General features: G+C 35.6%; 1 protein-coding gene across 5 annotated transcripts; it reads right to left on the bottom strand.

The window, feature by feature from the left end:
• Positions 1-758: 758 nt before the first annotated feature.
• Positions 759-20,905, bottom strand: ZFAND1 (zinc finger AN1-type containing 1). Of its 5 annotated transcripts, XM_057736501.1 has the most exons (9): positions 20,760-20,905; positions 20,224-20,318; positions 17,663-17,705; positions 16,719-16,758; positions 14,588-14,715; positions 14,409-14,500; positions 13,527-13,648; positions 3,210-3,365; positions 759-3,116 (listed from the first exon to the last, which is right to left on the bottom strand). In XM_057736501.1, the coding sequence occupies exons 5-9, from the start codon at positions 14,629-14,631 to the stop codon at positions 2,946-2,948; spliced, it is 585 nt and encodes a 194-aa protein (XP_057592484.1). In that variant the 5' UTR covers positions 14,632-14,715; positions 16,719-16,758; positions 17,663-17,705; positions 20,224-20,318; positions 20,760-20,905; the 3' UTR covers positions 759-2,945. The 5 variants fall into 5 exon arrangements, with proteins under 5 accessions (XP_057592484.1, XP_057592481.1, XP_057592482.1 ...); XM_057736498.1 differs by lacking the exon at positions 20,224-20,318 and having other exon boundaries at positions 20,760-20,875; XM_057736499.1 differs by lacking the exons at positions 17,663-17,705; positions 20,224-20,318 and adding an exon at positions 17,381-17,411 and having other exon boundaries at positions 20,760-20,819.
• Between the last annotated feature and the right edge of the window lie 156 nt (positions 20,906-21,061).

Raw genomic sequence — 21,061 nt, 5'->3', positions numbered from 1 at the left:
CCAGGGGCAAGGATACTCAGTTGACTCAATTTAGGTCATATATCTGTGTCTTGGCTGCAGGAATAAGGAAAAGACTCAGGCTTTTTGGACTTCAACCCACAGACTCACAAACACTTTCCATTTCCCAAACAAGAGGAGGGGCTTCTGATGCTAAGCAGAAAAAAAAAAAAAAAAAAAAGACAAAACAAAAAAACCCCCCACTACAGTTACTAGTACTGAGCCTACAGATCTAGTAGTCTCTGATCATATAATCATTTCAGCAGATCCTTTATGTAATCATGACGCAATTTATGTCAAATGCAATAGTGAGTTACGTATTAAATATTTTAGATCATAAAATGTTCCTCAAAAATTGTCAATTTTTACTGGACTTTTTTTTTTTTAAGATTTATTTATTATTTATTTTTGGCTGCGTTGGGTCTTCGTTGCTGCATGTGGGCTTTCTCTAGTTGTGGCGAGCAGGGGCTACTCTTCGTTGCCGTGCACAGGCTTCTCAGTGCGGTGGCTTCTCTTGTTGCAGAGCATGGGCTCTAGGCACATGGGCTCAGTAGTTGTGGCACGTGGGCTTAGTTGCTTTGTGGCATGTGGGATCTTCCTGGACCAGGGCTTGAACCCATGTCCCCTGCACTGGCAGGCGGATTCTTAACCACTGCACCACCAGGGAAGTCCCTTTACTGGACATTTTTACAAGTTTTTAAAAGTTTGATTTGATATGTGGGTTAATCTTTCAAATGCAAGACTTCATAGTTCGTAAATTTTATTTCCATGTACCACATTAAGAAAAACAAGATACACTGTGCCAATGGCGAAAATAGGGACTGGAACTAATGTTCCTGTGTTATCTCAGTTAAATTTCCAGGGAATTTCCCTGGTTTAAAAAGATAAAAACAAAACAAACATAAAACAAGAACTTTATAAAACCAAAGCTATCTTTACACTTATGTGACCAAATATCTTAATTCACAATTTTTATCACCCAGGTCAGAGGTAAGGAATGTAAATTTTATACTTTCCTCAGATTTTCCATCTGTAGCCTTTTCTCTTCTTCAGGTTCTCCAAGGCTTCTTATCTGAAAACTGCCCAGAAGAAAACCTGACAAATCTGGGAAAAATCTAGTAATGTAATTACGTATATTTACTGGCTGATTACATGAAGCTTAAGCTCATTTGTATCATAGTATAGTTAAATATTTATCTGAATGTATAACTTTTTTCTATTTGTGGGTCTTCTACTTATAATTCTAGTTGCCTGTGAGCAGGTAGAAAGGTTCTATGGTGGCGTGGGGACAGCCAACCCTAAAATTATATTAAGCAGACTCTACCAAAAGCTCTAAAAGAAAGCCTGAGAAAGTTGTCTATTTCAGCATAATCTGGAAATGAGACACTGGAGGGACTTCCTCTCTTGCCCACAATCTTGTTCTTGTTACGTCACTGCTCATGCTGGAGACCCCCATCCATGGAGCCTCCAAGAATGCTGGCACCTATCTCTTCCAGACTAGTTTTCTCTGCTCTCTGGGAGCAGATGACATAAGTCCTCCCCTCCATGCTGCTCTCTCTCTTCTCAACCTCCACTGATATCTTTTCCAGTATATTTAGTTTCAGTTCAATTCATGAGACGTGTTAGTCATCTCTTGTGTGCAAGTAATTAAGACAGATGCTAAGGTATAAGTTTGAATTAATATTTTCTAGTATCTGGGAATATATTTAAGAATTATCTCCACTTCTGGTCTTATGGTTTCTGATAATAGCTATACTTGCTATACATTCATTTGGCACTTGCCACACTGCTTTGTATTATAGTTGCAAGTATGTAAACATCTCTTCATTGTATCCACCATGGTAGTTAAGATCAAATCCTTCCATTTAGTAGGTACTTGAATAAATGAATGTATAAGCAGCTGATAAAAATCAGAAGTTTCCATTCACTGCATGAAAATAATATGAGGAAAAAATTAGAGATGAAGTAAACATTCTGAGTTTATTCCTTTTATTTACCCTAAAGGCACTATCCCTGTCTATCGCAAAGCAGGAAAGGGACAAATAACAAATAGAAATAATTTCTATTCCTTCTCTATAGTAGTAGTTTGTTGAGTACAGATGGAATACATCAGTCAGGAGCATTAATTTTAAGGTGTTGGTAACATGTAGTTACTTTTGGCATGTGTTTTGCTTTGGTATGTATAAAGGACCTGTAATGTAGTTGAACTATCCTATTTTTCTTCTTATCTGTAATTTATCCATACAGACAAAATGATGAATTCCGCTGGAGGGTTTTTTTTTTTTTTTATATCAGAGATATACCCCAAAGCACTTAGGTGATAACAAGAAAATAATTTCCCCTTCCTAGGCCTAGATTCCTCATCCACAAACTCTGAAAGAGTGAGTGAGATAACCTTTAAGTTTCTATGATTCATGTATACACATCAATTTGTACATCATGATGCAGGTAGATACTAAGGCTGTACTTCCTGGCCCCGTGAGGCTAGGCTTGGTCATGTGTCTGGCTTAAAACAAAAGTGATACATGTTATCTTCTAAGAACCATCTCTTTCTTCTGCCATAAGAATGGCAATGTCCCCAAAAGGGGTTATTCCTTCATCTTAGATTCTGGAGTAAAGATAACATGGAGCAGAGTCACAGCCGATCACAGCTGACATTAACCAAATGAGATATACACCTTTGTTGTTGTTACTACAGCATAGCCTAATAAAAGTTAATTAGATACAAGAATTTGCTAATAATTGATGTCAGTTCACAGTTATGACATAATATAAATAAAAAGAAACACAAACTCAAATTCAATGTAATAGAAGACAGATAATATAAATTATGACATAATGTAAATAAAAAGCAACTTTTAAAAATGAATAATACATAGTCTTTGTAGTAAAAGAACTTGATTAATGTTGAATTTTCCTCGTGATTTCTGGCTTGAATCCCTGAATGCCTATTCCAAGTAAGCGTCAACAGTTTTTAAAAACGGTTCTTCATCATTCAGATATTCCAAGATAATATTTCCACCATTATATAAAGGACAATCCTCCTTAGCAATCCAGGTTTCCAAGATATGATCCAAGGGTAAGGCTTCTCCTGAGGAACTGTGACATAACCTCAATTTCTGTTGAGAGAGGAATACATCATACTGTAATAAATAAACATGCTTTATAGAGTATTCTAAACCTTCTAGGGAGAAGCTATAAACTGCGGTTACCTTAGCTGTTAATTTGTTATTGTCATTTTTAAGACTGGCTAAAGAAGCTGCAAAGTCTATGACTTTTCCAATGCTCCATCGTTGGCAAAAGAACATTGGTTTGCTCTTCTCTTTGCTTCCCTTAGGTAAGAAAACCTGAAAATAAATTCTTTCCATCTGTAAAAATAAAAAGTTAAAATACACATTATACACATGAAATGGACATCTGTTTTTGTCTGGTGACATCTCTTCCTCTCCTCTCCTGGTCAGAGAAAGATAACCCTATACTGATACAACTGTTAGTGGGGATACAATCATAGTACCCCAGCATCCACCTAAATGCATGGGCAGAGGACCTAAGGCCCTAGTCAGGATGATCTGTGCAAAAACAGGCATGTGACCTAAGTTAGGCCAATCAAGGTCCTCTCCTGGGATTTTACATTCAAAACCTGGAGGCTGGGAAAAGCAATATTTTTTCAGAGTTTTTTTTCAGTCTTGCTCAACTGAACCTGAAGTTGCCTGCAGCTATCCGCCATGCCTCTCTGCCATTCCTAAACCAATGTGGAAAAGTTTCCTCAAATGAAAAACAGTGCGTCTAACACACGGAGAGAGAAGTCAAGGAAACAGATGGCCTCTTTCAACAGCATTTGAGTCCTGGAATTCAGTCATCCCTTGAGACCAGATCAATGCATTACTCTCTATTATATGCGGGAAAAAAATTGTTTTGTGTAAGCTCGTTGGTTTCTGTCAAGTTTCTGTCACTTGTGATTAAAAGATTCCTAAGACATATAACATTTCTTTTCACCTGAAAGACCTCACTGCATATTTAGATATAGCAGGGCTTTTGAAAACAAAGAAACTTAAAAATAAATTAGACAAGTACCATATCAACAGAAAAGAAAGATTCAGAAATTTGGAGATGGTTCCTCTAGTATTCTATACCCTCCATGCTTCATTTATATTGTATTTTCTTACAAAATTAACAATGGTAAGAAACAAGAATACAAGTGAAGGTATTTGGCTTCTGACCTTCCCTTCTTCCTAAAATCGCTTTAAAAAAGTGCTGGCTTTAGAGGCCAGTTCCCGCTACAATAAATATTTTGGCATAACTGAAGCATCTCTAAGTTGTAGGGGAAGATCACATTTCAACAAATAATAGATTCAACATAATTTCCATCTCAGCACCAAGGAATTTAGATTTGTTAAAGATCAGTGGAGTGCATTATTACAGATAACAAGTATTAAAAGAAAAATAAGAAATCACTGGAAATTCAAGCCTTAGGCCAACTCTATAACCTCATAGTCCTTGCTCCAAAAACACAGCAACAAGGACATTAATATGAAAAGAGCAATTTAAAAAGCTATATCGCACCTAAAAGTAAAAAACTGTGAGGATGGGAATGTAAGTTGGTACAGCCACTATGGAAAACAGCTTGGAGGTTCCTTAAAAAACTACAAATAGAACTACCATATGATCCAGTAATCCCACTACTGGGCATATACCCAAAGAAAACCATAATCCGAAAAGAAACATGTACCATAATGTTTATTGCAGCACTATTTACAATAGCCAGGACATGGAAGCAACCTAAATGTCCATCAACAAATGAATGGATAAAGAAGATGTGGCATATATATACAATGGAATGTTACTCAGCTATAAAAAGGAATGAGATGGAGCTGTATGTAATGAGGTGGATAGACCTAGAGTCTGTCATACAGAGTGAAGTAAGAAAGAGAAAGACAAGTATTGTAGGCTAACTCAACTATACGGAATCTAAAAATGGTACTGATGAACTCAGTGATAAGACAAGAACAAGGATGCATATGCAGAGAATGGACTGGAAAACTCGAGGTTTGGGGGGGCAGGGGGTGAGGGGGAAGCTGAGACGAAGTGAGAGAGTAGTACAGACCTATATATACTACCAACTGTAAAACAGATGGCCAGTGGGAAGTTGTATAACAAAAGGAGTTCAACTCGAGGATGGATGATGCCTTAGAGGACTATGACAGGGAGGGTGGGGGGGAGTCGAAGGAGGGAGGGAATACGGGGATATGTGTATAAAAACAGATGACTGAACTTGGTGTACCCCCCAAAAAATAATAAATAAAAAAAACCCAAAAAAACAAAAAACTATGAGGAGCCAAAAATGAAACAGAAATGCAAGTAACAGTAGATGGGCTGAGCCTCAGGCTTTCCGGGCTCCAGAAGAGGAAGAGGCAGCAAGAGTTCAGCTTGTGGGCTAACAGGAAGTAACAGTGCCACATGGTGATGGGGCACCTGCATCCAGCTCATTGCTTGAAAGCAGGGGCTAGTGTGGGACATGCACTCCAGGAAAGGAGGCTTAGGAAGTTACTGCTGAATGTTGACGTAGGCTATTGCTTACAGAAGCCAATATTTACAGAGGCAGAAAAGCACAGCTATGACCTCCCGACAGTGAAGAAAGCCAAAACCTTTGAGCTCAGTAAATGCATCTGTAATGACGTGAAAATCTCTGTAGTGCAGAAGCACAAAGTGTCAATCTCAAACATGGGTTTGGAATAGAGGTCGTGGGTAGGTGGGCCTGTAGAAGAAAATGTGAGACTGCGAGCAGGGAGAGGTGAGTGAAAACAGTAAGAGAGACACAGAAAGAACCTCCTACTCAACATGAGCTTTCAGAAGCTGTGTGGTGAAGTTTCAAAACAAATCACAGGTTAACTTATTATGGGCAAGTGAAACTAAATAAACTTGAAAAAGACATTTAAAAAAGTTTTTTAGGATGTACAATGAGATAAATTAATAATATTCATACAAATGAAACAAAAAGTTATAAAACCGAAACAGGCAGAAATGAAACAAGAAAAGCTATGAAGACATATAAAAATTTAAAAATATAGTTTCTGGAATAAGAAATCCAAACAACAAATTTCTATTATCTTCAATAAAAAGGTTTAATTTATTGGAAGATGAATTTGAGGCAGTCATCTAGAAGGTAGCACAAATAAACATAAAGATAAAAAAGCAAATCCCTAAAATACATCTAGTAAGAGTTTCAGGAGAGAAGAAAAGGAAGTAATATTCAGAAAGAAAATAATAATAATTTTCCAAGAGTAAGAGATAAGTCAGATTTTAAAATGTACCTCAAGGGTCAAGCTGTATAATTAAAAGAAATCCATGCCTAGAGACATTGCACTGAAACTGGAAAATATCATAGATAAAATCTTAAAAGCTACACACACACACACACACACAAAAGAAATACCACCTATAAAACAACAAGAATAAGATCTACAGCACAAGTTTCCTGAACAACAGAAAAGGAGGGCAATGAATAGTATATTAAAAGAATTGAGAGAGTTTAATAGACAATCCAGCTCAAGTTAGGGAAAGGGAGGGCAGTTTCAGACAAAAAAAAGACTGAAAGAGTTTACCAACAAAGACTCTTAATGAGTGAACTATTAATGTACTTTAGCCAAAACAAAAGTGAGTCTTAAGGAAAAAAAGAATCTCAAAAAATATATTGGTAAATTTAAATAGCAACTGACTTAAAAATAATTATATGTGAAAAAAAGATGATGGGATGGATGATATTCGATGATAGAAAGCATGTCAAACTGTCTTATTCAAGAGGATACAATACCAAGTAACTTTAGATTTTGAGAGAATTGTTACTTAATTATCAATATATATGTTAAAAATTTTAAATCTAAGCACATGCTTCTTATCACCATTACAAAACATTATATCGAAGATTATAGATAATGTACAAGAAAATGAAATAACTAGTATAATTACTGAAAAATAAAAACTAAACTATTTGTCAATGGGATGTGATTGTACACCTAGGAAATCAAAGGTAAAAAACAAACTTCTAAAATAAAAGAATCTGGTGATTCTGACTCAATAAGATGAATATACAGAAACCAAGACCTTTTTCTTCTATATTAACAGTAAGTACTGGAAATAGAGGTAAAGGGAAATATTCTGTTCACAAAAGAAAGAAAACCCATAAGATAATTAGAGATGAAAATAAGGAATAAGACTTCAATGAAGAAAAATATAAAATGTTACAGAAGGCAATAAAACACAATGTAAATAAAAGAGAAGACATGAAGTTCTTAGATAGGAAGATGATGTCATAAAAATGTAATTTATCTCAAAATTAATATATATCATATAACGGGAATCAGAGAATCCTTCAGGAGTGATCCTCAGTCAGGACTTGTTAATAGATGCTGCTGGGAAATTCAATTTTACTTCTCCCAACTTTACAGAAATCACTTGATAATGTATCGGAGTTTTGCATAAGTTACTTGCATCTGATGGGTAGGGGGGGAGCTGGAATCTCCAGTACAAAGAGGAAGAGGTCAACAGGGTATAAAATCCTCCTGAGAATGGCAAATCAGGCTTCTCATAAATGGCAGAATTCTCACTTCCTGTAGGCACTATTATTCACAGCCTACATCCTTGTGGGAAACTTCCAAAGATATGAGAAGCCACATTTCTGTCTAATACCATGCTGTGTTCTCTCTTGCTTTTTATAATGATTTCTCTCAGTTTCTCCATTTTGACCTTTAAAGAGCCTACATTCTTTAACAGTATCTGCTGGAGTCTGTCACTTACAACCTTGTCCCATTATGATAACCGTGAAAATCCCAAGAGATTTTTAAAAAATTATATATATAACAATCACAAGGTTCATATAGATGGATAAAGAAAAAAAAAAAAACTGCTACCAAAAAATATGGAAAAATATGGATGGGACTTACATGATCACATATTAGAACATTCTATAAAGTTATTACATCAAGTCAACTTGGTATTAACATGTGAGTAAAAAATAAATGAGTGGAATAGGAAATCCAAAAACAGATCCAGTAAAAATAAAGTTTAAACTTATCATGAAGGTGATATTTGGTATTTCAATTCAATAGGACAAAGATGACTTATTTAATTGGTGGGCAAAACTAGCTAAACAACTGGAAGAAAATAAAATTGGGTCCTTAGCTCATATCATATGTTAAAATCAAATTCCAGATCGATTAAAGGCAGATTAAAAAAAAAAATTAAAGCCCTAAGAAAACCAAAACAGAAATGAAAGAAAAGACAGACCTTAGAAAAATTTAGAACCCTGATACATCAGTGAGATACCTAAGTAAAATCAAGATGACTGATAGATTTTGAAAAAAGTTTCCAAAGTGGATTGATAATAAATAAAGGATTAATATCTACTCTACTCCAAGAGTTTCCAGAGTTGACCAAGCAAAATAAAAATAACAACCTAAAAGAAAAATGATCAAAGGATATGCATGGGCAATTCAGGGAAGAGCAATCACACATGGCCAATGAGCAGAACAAAAGATGCTCAATAAAATGCAAAGTAAAGCAATTAGGAGACATGTTGGGGAAATGTACTCTCATGTATGGCCACAAGAGGCAGTATATTAAACAGGATAGAATGGCAGGCTCTGACAGCGTGAGTGATCTTAACACTTCAAGATTACTCATCTGTGAAATGAGGATAATAATATATCACAAAACAATCATGAGTATTAAGAGAGACAAAAAATCTAGAGTCACAAAACAATGCTTGGCATAGTGCAATCAGTCAATAAAAGCTGACTATTAAAATTACTGATGGTAGAAATGTAAATTGTTTCAACTTCTTTGTAAAGCAGCTTGGCAATATCTATTAAGATTTAAAATACGCATACCCTTTGACCCAGCAAAAATATTCCAGGGGATTTATCTCACAGAAATAGGAAACCTGAAATAGGAAACTACTTAGCACAGTCACCAGAACTGGAAACAAAGTGAATGTTCATCAACAGGACAATGGCAATATAAGTCACAGTAGAGCCACATCATGGAAAATTATCCAGCTTTTAAAGAAAATGATTTAGAACCATACCAGTTCCCTTGGGGGAATTTCTGTTAGGCATTCATGAGACGAATACATAGAGATAAAAGGATATATTATCTACCTGAAACCCGCTTTATTTTTATTCATAGGCTTAATCACTATCTGAAATAGTATATATTTAATAGCTGTCTCATCCTATTGGAATGTAAACTCCATATGGGCAGGGACTTTTGTTGTATTTAAGACCTGATATAGAGCAGGTATTCACAAAAAGTGTTGATTAAATGAATATGATGCCATTTTTATGAAATAATGACCCTAAAACACTCTTTATGTCTGTGCATACCTGTACCTGTAGACATTTTCATTTATGTAAAATTATACACACGTATACGCACACTTACACATGGGCACGTACACATATAAATAACATATGTCAGTACATATGTGTATAAACACACACAAATATTAATAATACAGGGGAAAACGTTCTATCTATAGACCTTCATGCTCCATGATAAAGTGTTACATATGCTGAACACATGGTTTCTTAGGCAGCCTGCCTGGTTTCAATTCACAGCTCTCCACTAACTAGCTGTGTTACTACCAAGTTACTTAAACTTTTTGCCCCTCAGTTTTCTCATCTATTAGGCAGAGATAATAGTACATATTTCACACGCCTGTTGTAAGGATTAAATGTGTTAGAAGAGGACCTGGAACAAAGTAAGTGCTATTATGTTTTAAGTAATGAAAGAATTACAAAGTAATGTGAATAATATTATTGGATACTTTGGATGTCACTATGGACATTTTAGACCAGAAAATTCTTTCTTATGGGTGCTGTCCTGTGCATTGTGGGACATTCAGCAGCATCCCTGGGCTCTACCACTGGTACCTCCACGCCCAGTTGTGACAACCAAAAATGTCTCCAGACATTGTCAGTTGCTCCCAAGGGGGCGAAACCACCCTCAGTTGAGATGGGCATGGGCGCAGGAGGGTGTGTTTGGTTTTTTCCCCTTATGCAGCTTTTAAATTTTACCCTTGTTTAAAAGTATGTACTATCTTTATAATTTTAAAAACAAATGAAGATTTCAGAAAATATTAATAATCAAAGAAGGCTGTAATCAATGATTTCTAAACCAGCAGAATGAAAGGGAATACAGAAAATTCAATCAATGCAAAAAATGACCAGAGAGAAATAAATAATAAAAGGAAAAGGAGAAAGAGTAAAAAACATAAGATGGAAGAAATACATTCAAGTGTGCGCGACCGTGATAAATATCAACGGTTCAGCTCACCTAGAAAAGAGAGGTGCTATCAAATTGGATTAAAAAAACAAAGTCCAGCTACATGCTGCTTACAAGAAACACCCTAAAAATAAAACACAGAAAAGCTGAATATAAAGGGATAAAGACATAATAGTTAACTATTCACCAAAAGAAAGATAGTGAAACAATATTATTATAATTCGAAACAGGATTCAAGACAAAATTTACAAAGAAGACATAACGATGAAGAAATGCAATGTACCCAATAATATATAACTCAGAAAACCTATTAGAATTACAGAAAAAAAAAAACAACAAAAAAAAACCCTGACAAAACCACAGCTACAATAGATTTTAATAACATCTGTTTCAGAAATTGATAGATCAAGCCCACCAAAAATTGCTAAGCAGGCACACACACATATACACATGGACAGAGAGAGACTGCAAATGAAATAACAAACAGGACAAAATGTAAATAACTGGTGCATTTAGGTAACCAATATGAAAACATTCTTTGTACTATTCTTGCAACTTCCTGTGTTTAAAACTGTATCAAAGTGAAGTTACCAAGAAAAAAAAAAAAACACCTAAACAAGTAGGTTGAAAAAAAATAAAGTTCACCATTCAATGCGAGAAGTTAGAAAAAGAACATCAGAGAAAATCTAAACAAAGCAGAAAAAAGGAAATAATTATTAAGAGCAAAATTAGTGAAGCAGAAAGTAAAGAAACAACAGAGGTCAATAAAACCAAACCATGATTCTTTGAAAAAACTAAAATATAAATTAAAAAAGTAAACACAAACCTGTAGCAAGACTGTTCAAGAGGAAATCAAAGACCAGAATATTAGGGAAAAAAAGTACAAATTAGAAAAGTACAAATGAAAACTATTAAGAATGACTAATGAAAAACATAATAGAGATTTGGGAATGTAAGAGAATAAGCTGAACAACTTTATAACAATAAACTGAAAAATCTACATCAAACAGAAATTTTTAAGAAAAATGTTATTTACCAAAATATATTTCAGAAGACATTAGATTATCCAAATAAACCAAGAACTATTTAATACCTTAAAACAGTATTCAAAATTCTCCCCTCAAAAAAGACAACAAATCAGAAGGTTATAACAACCATTACCAAACCTTCAAGAACAAATAATACCTAACTATTTCAAAGAATAGACGAAAGCTACTCAACTAATTTTATTTTTTTGCTACTAATGTCAAGACAAAACACTAAATAATATATTAGTAAGTCAGTTTAGCAGCACATTTTAAAAGAATTATATACCAGAGTCAAGTGGTTTATCCCAGAATATGTGGATGATTCACAACAAAAAAACCTGATCAATGTAATTTATCACATTGATAAGGAAAAAAAAAAAACTCAACGTAATCATCTTACTAGATGGAGGAAAAATATTATAGCAAAATTTAATACCTATTCTTCATATAAATTCCTAGAAAAGTAGAAAAAGAAAAATATTAACCTAAAGAAGGCTACTATAAAAAATCTACAGCAAATATAATATTTAATGATGAAACTTTAGAATAATTTGCATTAAAAAGTCAGAAATATGATGAAGATGCCTGCTATCACTTGTGTTATTCAACATTGTTGTGGAGATTTCAGCCAATGCACTAACATAAACAATAATAATAAGAAGGTGGAAGAGTAAGAGAAAAGAAGATTTGAAAACAAAAACAAAAACAAAAAGAACTCACGAAACTGTCATTTGCAGAAGATGTGAGTGCACAGAAAATAAGCCAGGAAATCTGTAAACTATGGGAACATTAGAGTTTATTTGCTGGATGGAAGGACATTATACAACAACCAGGAATAACAAATTAGAAAAATGTTAATTTACAAAAATTACCATTTACAATGGCAGCAAAAATTATGAAGAGCCCAAGGTTAAACCTAAGAAAAGACATATAAATATGTATGGTAAGCATTATAGAACATTACTTAAAGACATAAAAGAAGACCTAAATAAATTTGAATAGACCATGGAGAGGAAAGAGAAGAGTGAAATTTTAAAGATGTCAACTGTCTCTAACTTAAAATTCAGCACAATTTCTATCAAAATCACCATTTCACAGAACAGGACAAAGCGATCCTAAAATTTTTACAAAGGAATAAATGGCCAAGAATAGACACAGTTGAACGCAAAGAATGAGGTGGAAAGGCTTGTCCTGCTTATTATAAAGCTATTATAATTAAGACAGTTTGACATTGATGCAAAGAGACAAACAGACCAAAGGAACTGAACTGAGATCCCCAGACTAGTCCCACATATAGAGAACAGTCTGGTGTATGACACAAGTGTCGTTACAAGGATGAACTCTTCAATATCTTATGTTACAAAGATAGATAACCCATTGGGTATGACAGGGAGGAAGTAATCTCTACCTTTACCTACTTACAATTAAATTCCAGATGGAATAAAGAGCTAAACAAGAAAATAAAATAAAACTTTTAAAGGAAAATGTAAGAAAATAACTTTAAAATTGATCCAGCTTTTCTATTTCTAGGTATGTTCCCTAGAGTACCATTTTTCAATTTGATGGTCTCAATCCTTCAGGGGCTATAAAATCAACACTCTTTAAAATAGAATGAAAAATATGAGAGTATATACACATACTTGTAAGGCTAGATATTACTTACTGAAACTGGATTAAGGTATGTATGCAGGTACGTATGTACTGTCGTTACAGAAAATGTAATTGACAATATGGAGTTTTAAAGAAGTTGCCCTAAAGAAATGTTCCCACATGTACACAAGGATGTTCACTATTGCACAGTTTATAATAGCAAACAACTTGGAAAAGAATTGTGTTCTTTTCCAAAGAAATCTGAATTGTGTTCACTAAGAGAATGGATAAACTGTGGTATTTTCATACAATAACAGAAAAATGTGAGCTATCAAAATGAATGAACGAGACTAGACATACTAGCATGGATAAATGTTTAAAAAGTGATACCACGGGTAAAAGAAAAAAAGCTGAAGAAGAATATATATGGTTTACTGCCATTTCTATGAAGTGAAAAAAATTCATAAAACTATGTATTTTTATGCAGACTTATACCATGTTATATTAGATTATATTAGAGATGACACATAGCAGGTTCAGGTTAGCTGTTACTTAATGGGAAGGAAGAATAAAAAGGGAGCTCCAGATAGTTTTGGAACTTTTTTGTTTTCTAAAGTGTCTAAGACCAACCTGTGGCAATGATTTATCTCCATCAGCATGCATCTTTAACTTCATCAATGCTACCTTTGCAGCTGTTTCACTATTTTTTGCACCTTTCCGTCGTTTATTTGCTGTCTCTCCTGTCTTAGAATCTAAGAAATAAGTATAAGCATATAAGCAAATAAGAACTTTTATATTTTCCAGAGTATTATTATTTATTAACTACGGCCCTGAAATGTACATAAATTACATATAATAGAGAATATATAGAGACCACATTCATTTGGTAGGTATGATCAATGGAAAAATACCATTGAGTTGACCTAAGTGATTTCCACATCAAAAAACTCAGTTTTTAAAATTTTTTTAATCAAAGCAATGACTAACACTTCTACAGAGAACTTTAAGATTTGGTTATAGAAGATTTTAACTTAATTAATTAAATTTAATTTAAAGTATTATCCTTAATATAAAATGAAACTTCAGCTGAACTAACATGTTGGCAGACACACTGGTCTAAATCACAGATATATTCTCTCCTCATATGTCAGAATATCAGCAGCATTCTTTGGACAGCTGACTGGGCTTAAACTTTAGTCTTTAAAGAATGTAAACTACTACTTCAGGCTCATGAATACAATTTCTAGTCAAAATGGTTAACCAGCTGATATAAGCGGTCTAGCAAAGGAGAACGTTGGTTAGGGTACTTCCATAGAATTTCCAAATTTTCATTAGAAAGCCTTGAGAAATACTGTCACAAGAATGTCATCAAAATCTATAGCACATTATAACCATCAGGGCTGCTAACAACACCTCCAATAACTGGCAAGCTGACACAAGAAGCAGGGCTCTGGAACTCATAGAGTATACAGCTGTAAGGAAACAACAAAACAAAGTTTTCTAGATACTTGCCAATAATGTCTTTAACAAGTTTCTGAGTGGCAGCCATATGAGGCTTAGGGGTTTCCAGTTTTTCACATTCATGATCTGACTGATGACGGTGTCTATAAGCAACAGAAGAGTGACACTAGTGCATGTATTTGCACATGACTTAAACAGATACACAGAGTTTGAATGGTCTCAGTGATCACCTCAGGCAAAAATTCTTCTCACAATAGGGACACACAACTGGCATAAACTCTCTTTCAGCACAGTCCTTGAATGAGCATGGGTAAGATGTATGTGTATCTGACTTCAGTCTCTCATTGACTACAGTCACCTGAAAATGTAAAAAGGGGGACATGGCATTACATTTCATGTTTAAAGCAAACCAACACATCTATTCTGGATATCCATATCATTTTTCCTTAAACTTATAAGAGCAACCCACACACTCTCACACAGATTATAAAAATTGTTTGTGTGAGAAATGATTACTGTGCTGACTGCTCTACATTTTCAAAGTTTTCCTACTGTGGTGTATTGTCTTCTAAGTCAAGTTAAAATGACTACTCAGTTATTCTCCGTAATTTTAGTCTTCTGCTTTGTAATGTACTACACAAAGATGCCCCCATAATAATATGCTTAATCAGCTCATCACTCCTCAAATCGCAAGTCATATCTACTTTCTACACTGACTTTAGAGTCTTAAATATATGTAAAAGAACCCTTAAAATTATGTTTTTCCATCATACAGAGGGTTAAAGACAGTTTTCATGATATACTATTCTTTATTCTGTATTTAATACTATAGTACTAGCAAATATTACATCAGAGGAAAAAGAGACTCTATGAGACCAAAAGAAAAAAAATCCAGATCACTCAGGCTATTTTGAGTACTAAGCAACTAGGTTTCTAGAGCTGAATGAATTCAGCTGACTCTTAAATAACTCAGGGGCTGACATACAAACCCTCCAGGCAGTCGAAAATCCAAGCATAACTTTACAGTCAGCTCTCCATATCTGCAGTTCTGCATCTGCAGATTCAATGCATTGTATAATACATATCTAGTGAAAAAAATCCACGTATAAGGGGACCCACACAGTTCAAACCTGTGTTGTTCAAGGATCAACTGTAATTGCTTGAAATCTATAACCAAAGCACATTCCTCTACATAAATGATAGTTACATTTTGTTGGAATTAACTTCTTAACTGTTTTTCCCAATCTGTTCCAATGGTCTAAAGGTAGGAGATTTTTATTTCACCTTTTAATTAATAAGATCTAACTGAGAGACATTCTATGAGATATTCATAGAAATCAAATTATATCATAAGAAAAAGGAAAACAGGGAAGATTTACAAGCTGTATAATATGTTTACTATGTGACTCTATATAGAGTATTTCCTTCCAGTTAATCCTGAATACCAATATGTTAATTTTTATTTCCTTCAAATAAATCACCCAAACTTCAAAGGGCCAGATTTTGACTGTATCATTTAACCATAATATTCTATAACTGAGGGAACAGATATAAAAATCCTTGGTAAACTGTTTGGTAGATGGTGGGCAGGAATAAATACCAACTGCAAAACTGGAGGCAAATGCTTCTTTCCAAATGGAGTGAATTCAGTTTAACTTTCTGCCAATCTCTGACCCAAGGGAGGTGGAACAACTTTTCTGATTACAAATTTGAGAAAATTACATTAGGCTCAGCTTTCTCTTTCACCAGGCCTAACCTGGAGCAGCACTGCTATGACTGGTGGGCAAATCCACCTAATTCTGGATTTCCCTTGCAGACCCTTTTGGCTCCACACTAAGCTTCATCATTCAACTTACTCTTTATTGGTAATACAGATGATATTTTGGCCTCTATTTAACAGTCCTTTTATATCTCTCGATTTGGTCAGAATTAGGGTAGGGATTTTGCTGGACTACAGGTTTGCTCCTGGTGATCAAAAGCTGATGGAGTCAGAACAACTTATTACCACAGAATCCTAACACCAGGCACCAGTGAGAATGAACAAAACAGTGAAGCAGACTGGAGGGAGTATATGATGAGGATGTTAATTCTGTTATAGATTTATAAATATAGAGCCTAAAGCTGTAAGTGGGCTACCTGAACAGGACTGAAGTATAAAGGAATAAGAATTATAAGAATAAAAATTTATAAGTACCAAGTAGACTAGTTTATCTTCAACACAAACTGAGAAAAATAATATAAATAAAGAGCCTCTTACGTAATCAACTTAGTACACCAAATCTTAATCTGTGGTACACTGATATCAAAATGAATCAAATTCGGAATGAAAATACATAAATACAAACATGTTTACTAACATACCTCAGGACAGCTATGTGACTCCCTGCTCCTGTGTTCAAGGCTTAAATAACAACAAAAAAGTGTTTATTTAAATGTAATCAAATAATGTACTTAAAGATAACTGCAGTAATTTGAGATATTTTAATGGTTAGCATCCTTAAGATTAATTACACTCACACTACATTAACAACCCTACATATAGGAATAAACTGAAATAACAGATAAATAAAAGAGCATCTATAGTCTCAAAAGTTTTAAAACCCAACTACTGTTCAACTTCAACATGAGTACAAACAATTCATCACTCTCAGTTACCTTTACTTTGGGTGCTTTAAGGCGTGTGAAAACACAGAGACTTGATCTTTTTTATTTCTCAAAAATAATCAGTAATAAAATGTCAAAGGAATGCTCTAGTTCTGAATGACATTTACTTCTAATAAAATCTTTCTGGACTATCTACTGAAAAGAATTTATTCGTTCAGTGCTGTATTCAATAAATGCCTGATACTTGAAAGTTTAATTAAAAACACATTTTCCAAAATTCTTGTTTGTTCCCAGGTTTTACTTTGCATGTGATGTGTGTGCAAAGGACATATAGTACGCAATTTAAGAAACATATAGGTTGGGCTTTTTTCAATTTATTAATTAATTTAAAGACTAGTAATCATAATTGATTTTTTTACCATATTCTTCGTATTGTGAATATGTTCTTTCCTTGTGATTAAAAGACATAAATATAACTTTTACATAAAAATCACACACATAACAGAAAGTTTAAAGACTAGCCACATATATGCACAAGTAATCAGAGCCTATGACTAGTCTATTTTTTTTTCCCCCAGATTACTATAATGACTATCAGATATCAATGGCTAAAGTAAAAAATATTTTAAATCATTCTGCTTTTTAGAAATAAATCTATTATAAACACTAAAATTACTCCCAAATCCTCCATAAAAACTTACCAAAATATTCCTGAACAACCATCACATACAAATGGAAGAAAATCTAAAATTGAGGGAAAATATTATGTGTTCTGGTCAGTAAAAGATTTTGATTTAGTTTTCTTAAGTAAAAAGAATCTTAGAGTACTGAACTATGGGTATAGGAGAACTTTCTCTTTTGAACAATATCCTATAGCAAGCTGTGGTTAAACAAAAGCCATCACAACCTCAAGCACTCTGAAAGTAACTAGGTTATCAGAAGATAAATGTTACTTGCTGTAGCATGCTAAATCAGGAAAAAAAAAAAAAAGTCCTGTGAGTTTTTTGTTTGTTTCCTAGATTTACTAAGTGTTGTTTCTGAGGACTGTATGTTGCAAAAATCCTGCATTTGAAGTGACAATCCTGGGTTTCAATTTTGATTCCACTGCTTACTAATCTAGCAATGCTAGGCAAGTTACTTAACAGTAGAGCTTCGGATTATATATATACATATTGAATATATATATTTGATATAATATATAGGATACAGTGTATGTAGGTATATGTATACAAAACCAAAGCTGCTCTATTATTAGATAATATAGATAAAAATAGGCATAGATATAAATATATTGTGTTTGTGTGCATATGTATACGTGTGTGTGTGTATATCTATGCTTTATGCCACACCTACTTCATATGGTAATTGTAAAAACCAAATGGGTGATGCCTTAGAGAGCCAGGACAGAGAGGGTGGGAGGGAGTCGTGGGAAGGAGGGGATATGGGGATATATGTATAAATACAGCTGATTCACCTTTGTGTACCTCAAAAGCTGGTACAAGAGAGTAAAGCAATTATATTCCAATAAAGAGCTTAAAAAAAAAACCCAAATAAGATATATGTAAAAGAATAGTAAGATAATAATTGTAATTAACATGAATAATTACAGCAATTAACTTGTTTTGAATATATTCAACTCTGAGAAAAATCCTGTGGTGACTAGGTAGAGATGTGTTCAAGAAATTGCAGAAATAGATGGATTGATTGAAACTACAAAATTGTTTCCTTGCTGTTGAGGAACAACTAAGTTAGAACTAAGAAACAACTAAGAAATGAATTTTTGGAAAGCACATGAAAGTATCCATTCATAGATGTAGCAATTGACCATAAATCTCTGAATATAATCATTCATTCTCTAAATTGTTTTCAGTGTACCTCATATTAAATTACACTATACAGCCAAGGGAGGCTGGATATATCTAATCACACTACTTTTACAAAATGAAAACAAAAAGCACTGCACTTTAGAGAAAGTTACTATTGCTCCCAAAAGATCTCATCCTACAGGGTATCTTAACCCAAAAGAAAAAGAAGAGGTCCTATTATAAACCCAAAGGGACCTTTGGATGTTTCTGCTTGTGGGACAAGAGGGCCCAAATATAGTTCTTCCTTCCCCGGAGAAGTGAGCTTCATGCATTGTCACTGTTGTCCAGAAAGCCTGATACTGTGAGCATCTACTTCATACCAAGAAAGTAGGTACACATTTGTCAAAAAGAGAAGGAAACTGAAGTATATAATACTCTGCAAAACTTTTATGTCTCTTTCAAATCAGAAAAATGTACATGCTTGCTATTTTGAGACTTCAGTGACTAACTAAATATTAGATGCAAATCAAGAGGACCCAGAGGTAAGAGTTAAGATCAAGATAATTTCCTAACACTTGACACCATCCTTCTATTCATCCAGAAGCTAAATGAAATTTAGGATACTCACTTAACATACACTAAATCTTAACTGCTCTCCATTAGTCCAAAAGAGGTAGACCCTGGCCTCATTTCGAGTATTTATACCTTAAGAGACACCTAAAGTTGGAAAGGAAGATGAACTATGTCACAAATAGTAGATATCATGCACTTGCTAGAGATAACCAAGTATACCAGAATTCATAACTTACAGGCAAAACCCAATTGGCTAAGCTTCCCTATAAAAGATCTGCAAGGAAATATTGGTTCTTGCCTGCTGAATGGCTGAAGAGGACAGCCACTAGTGAAATATACAAATCAGAGTGTTGTATGGTAACAAGAACCTAACAGGGATTGAGTCCTTTTGCCCACCACTCACAACAGGTATCATTTATCAACTGTAGCGCTCCCACTAATTCCGGGCTAAACCCCAGGGTCCTTCTCAACAGTGACAGGGTGGGTACCTGCTACCAATGACTGAAGCTGCAACGGGACATACCTATTTTGCCACCCGATGTCGTATGAGCCAGATGTGATAACACCCATTTGGAGTGAAAGCCAGGTACCAAAGACCAAGCATTCTGTGCGGCTCTAGTGCTGCAGGTGTTCCTAAGGCCTGTGCCACACTCCCACTGGCTATTCGAATGGGCTATGTGTATCACAAGGTCTCTCAGCTCAGCGGAGTACATCACCTTATTAATGCTCTAAAATGCAGCTATCCTGAAAGCTTTTCTGCGGAAAGGGCTAGATTTTATACCCTTATATGGTCCCAGCACCAAAAGAGGTGCTCAATAAATGTTTACTGAATCAGTGATAATCAGAATCGAAGAATGACAGAGCTGAGACAGCGTAATCATCACCTGGAGGAAAAGCTAAGGGCCTTCTCCCTAGAAGCTCGTCTGCTGAGCAGCTCGCGAAAATGAAGTTAAATGGCGATCTCACCCAACTCCTTCCTCTGACAGATAAGTAATAGATAAGCAAACAAAAAGGATGCGAGAGAAGCGGCCTGCCCAAGGTCGCAGGGGCAGGATCAGAGGGGAACTAACTCTCCCGATTCCCAGACCCAAGCGTCCTCCCTCCCCGTGCTCATCAGAAAGGAGTGCGAACGAAGCGACTTCTCGGCACCGCACACTCGGAAACCTGCATTAACACTGCAAGGTAGTTTTCAGGAATCAGACGGTTCCCTTCCAAGCGTACCACAGCCTCGTCCCAAAGTTCAAGGGCAACAAAAAAAGTATCAACACATCTCACTGCAGACGCCTCCTCCCCCGGGGACACGCCCGCCCTGCTCCTCACACTCCGCCTCGCCCCCACGGCCTTCCCTCCCCCGCCGCCACTGTGTAGTCAGAGCGGGGTCCGGGACTCCCGCGGCCGGGGCTAGGGGCTCCTGGATCACCTCGCCGCCGGCAGCGCTCCACCTGGCAGTGCTGCCCAATGTCCAACTCCGCCATCTCCCTGCGCCGTGAGGGGTCGGCGCGGCCGGGGGGGCGGGGCGAGGTCGAGCGCGCGCGCGGCGCCTGCTGGGAGTGGGGCCGACGCCGGGACGGGGCCTGCGGGGGGACGGGGCCTGCGGGGGGCGGGCCTGCGGGAGGGGGCGGGGCGCACTCGGGAAGCGGTCCGGCAGCTGCAGGTGTGCTGAGGTCTGAGTATTTGCTCCGCCGGCGCCTAGAGAGGCGTTCGCAGGAAAAGATTGTTTCT

Source organism: Hippopotamus amphibius, chromosome 5, assembly GCF_030028045.1.
Source record: "Hippopotamus amphibius kiboko isolate mHipAmp2 chromosome 5, mHipAmp2.hap2, whole genome shotgun sequence".
NCBI classification, from domain to species: Eukaryota; Metazoa; Chordata; class Mammalia; order Artiodactyla; family Hippopotamidae; genus Hippopotamus; species Hippopotamus amphibius.
The sequence above is the reverse complement of the archived record's forward strand: the minus strand, read 5'-3'. Positions and strand labels throughout refer to the sequence as shown.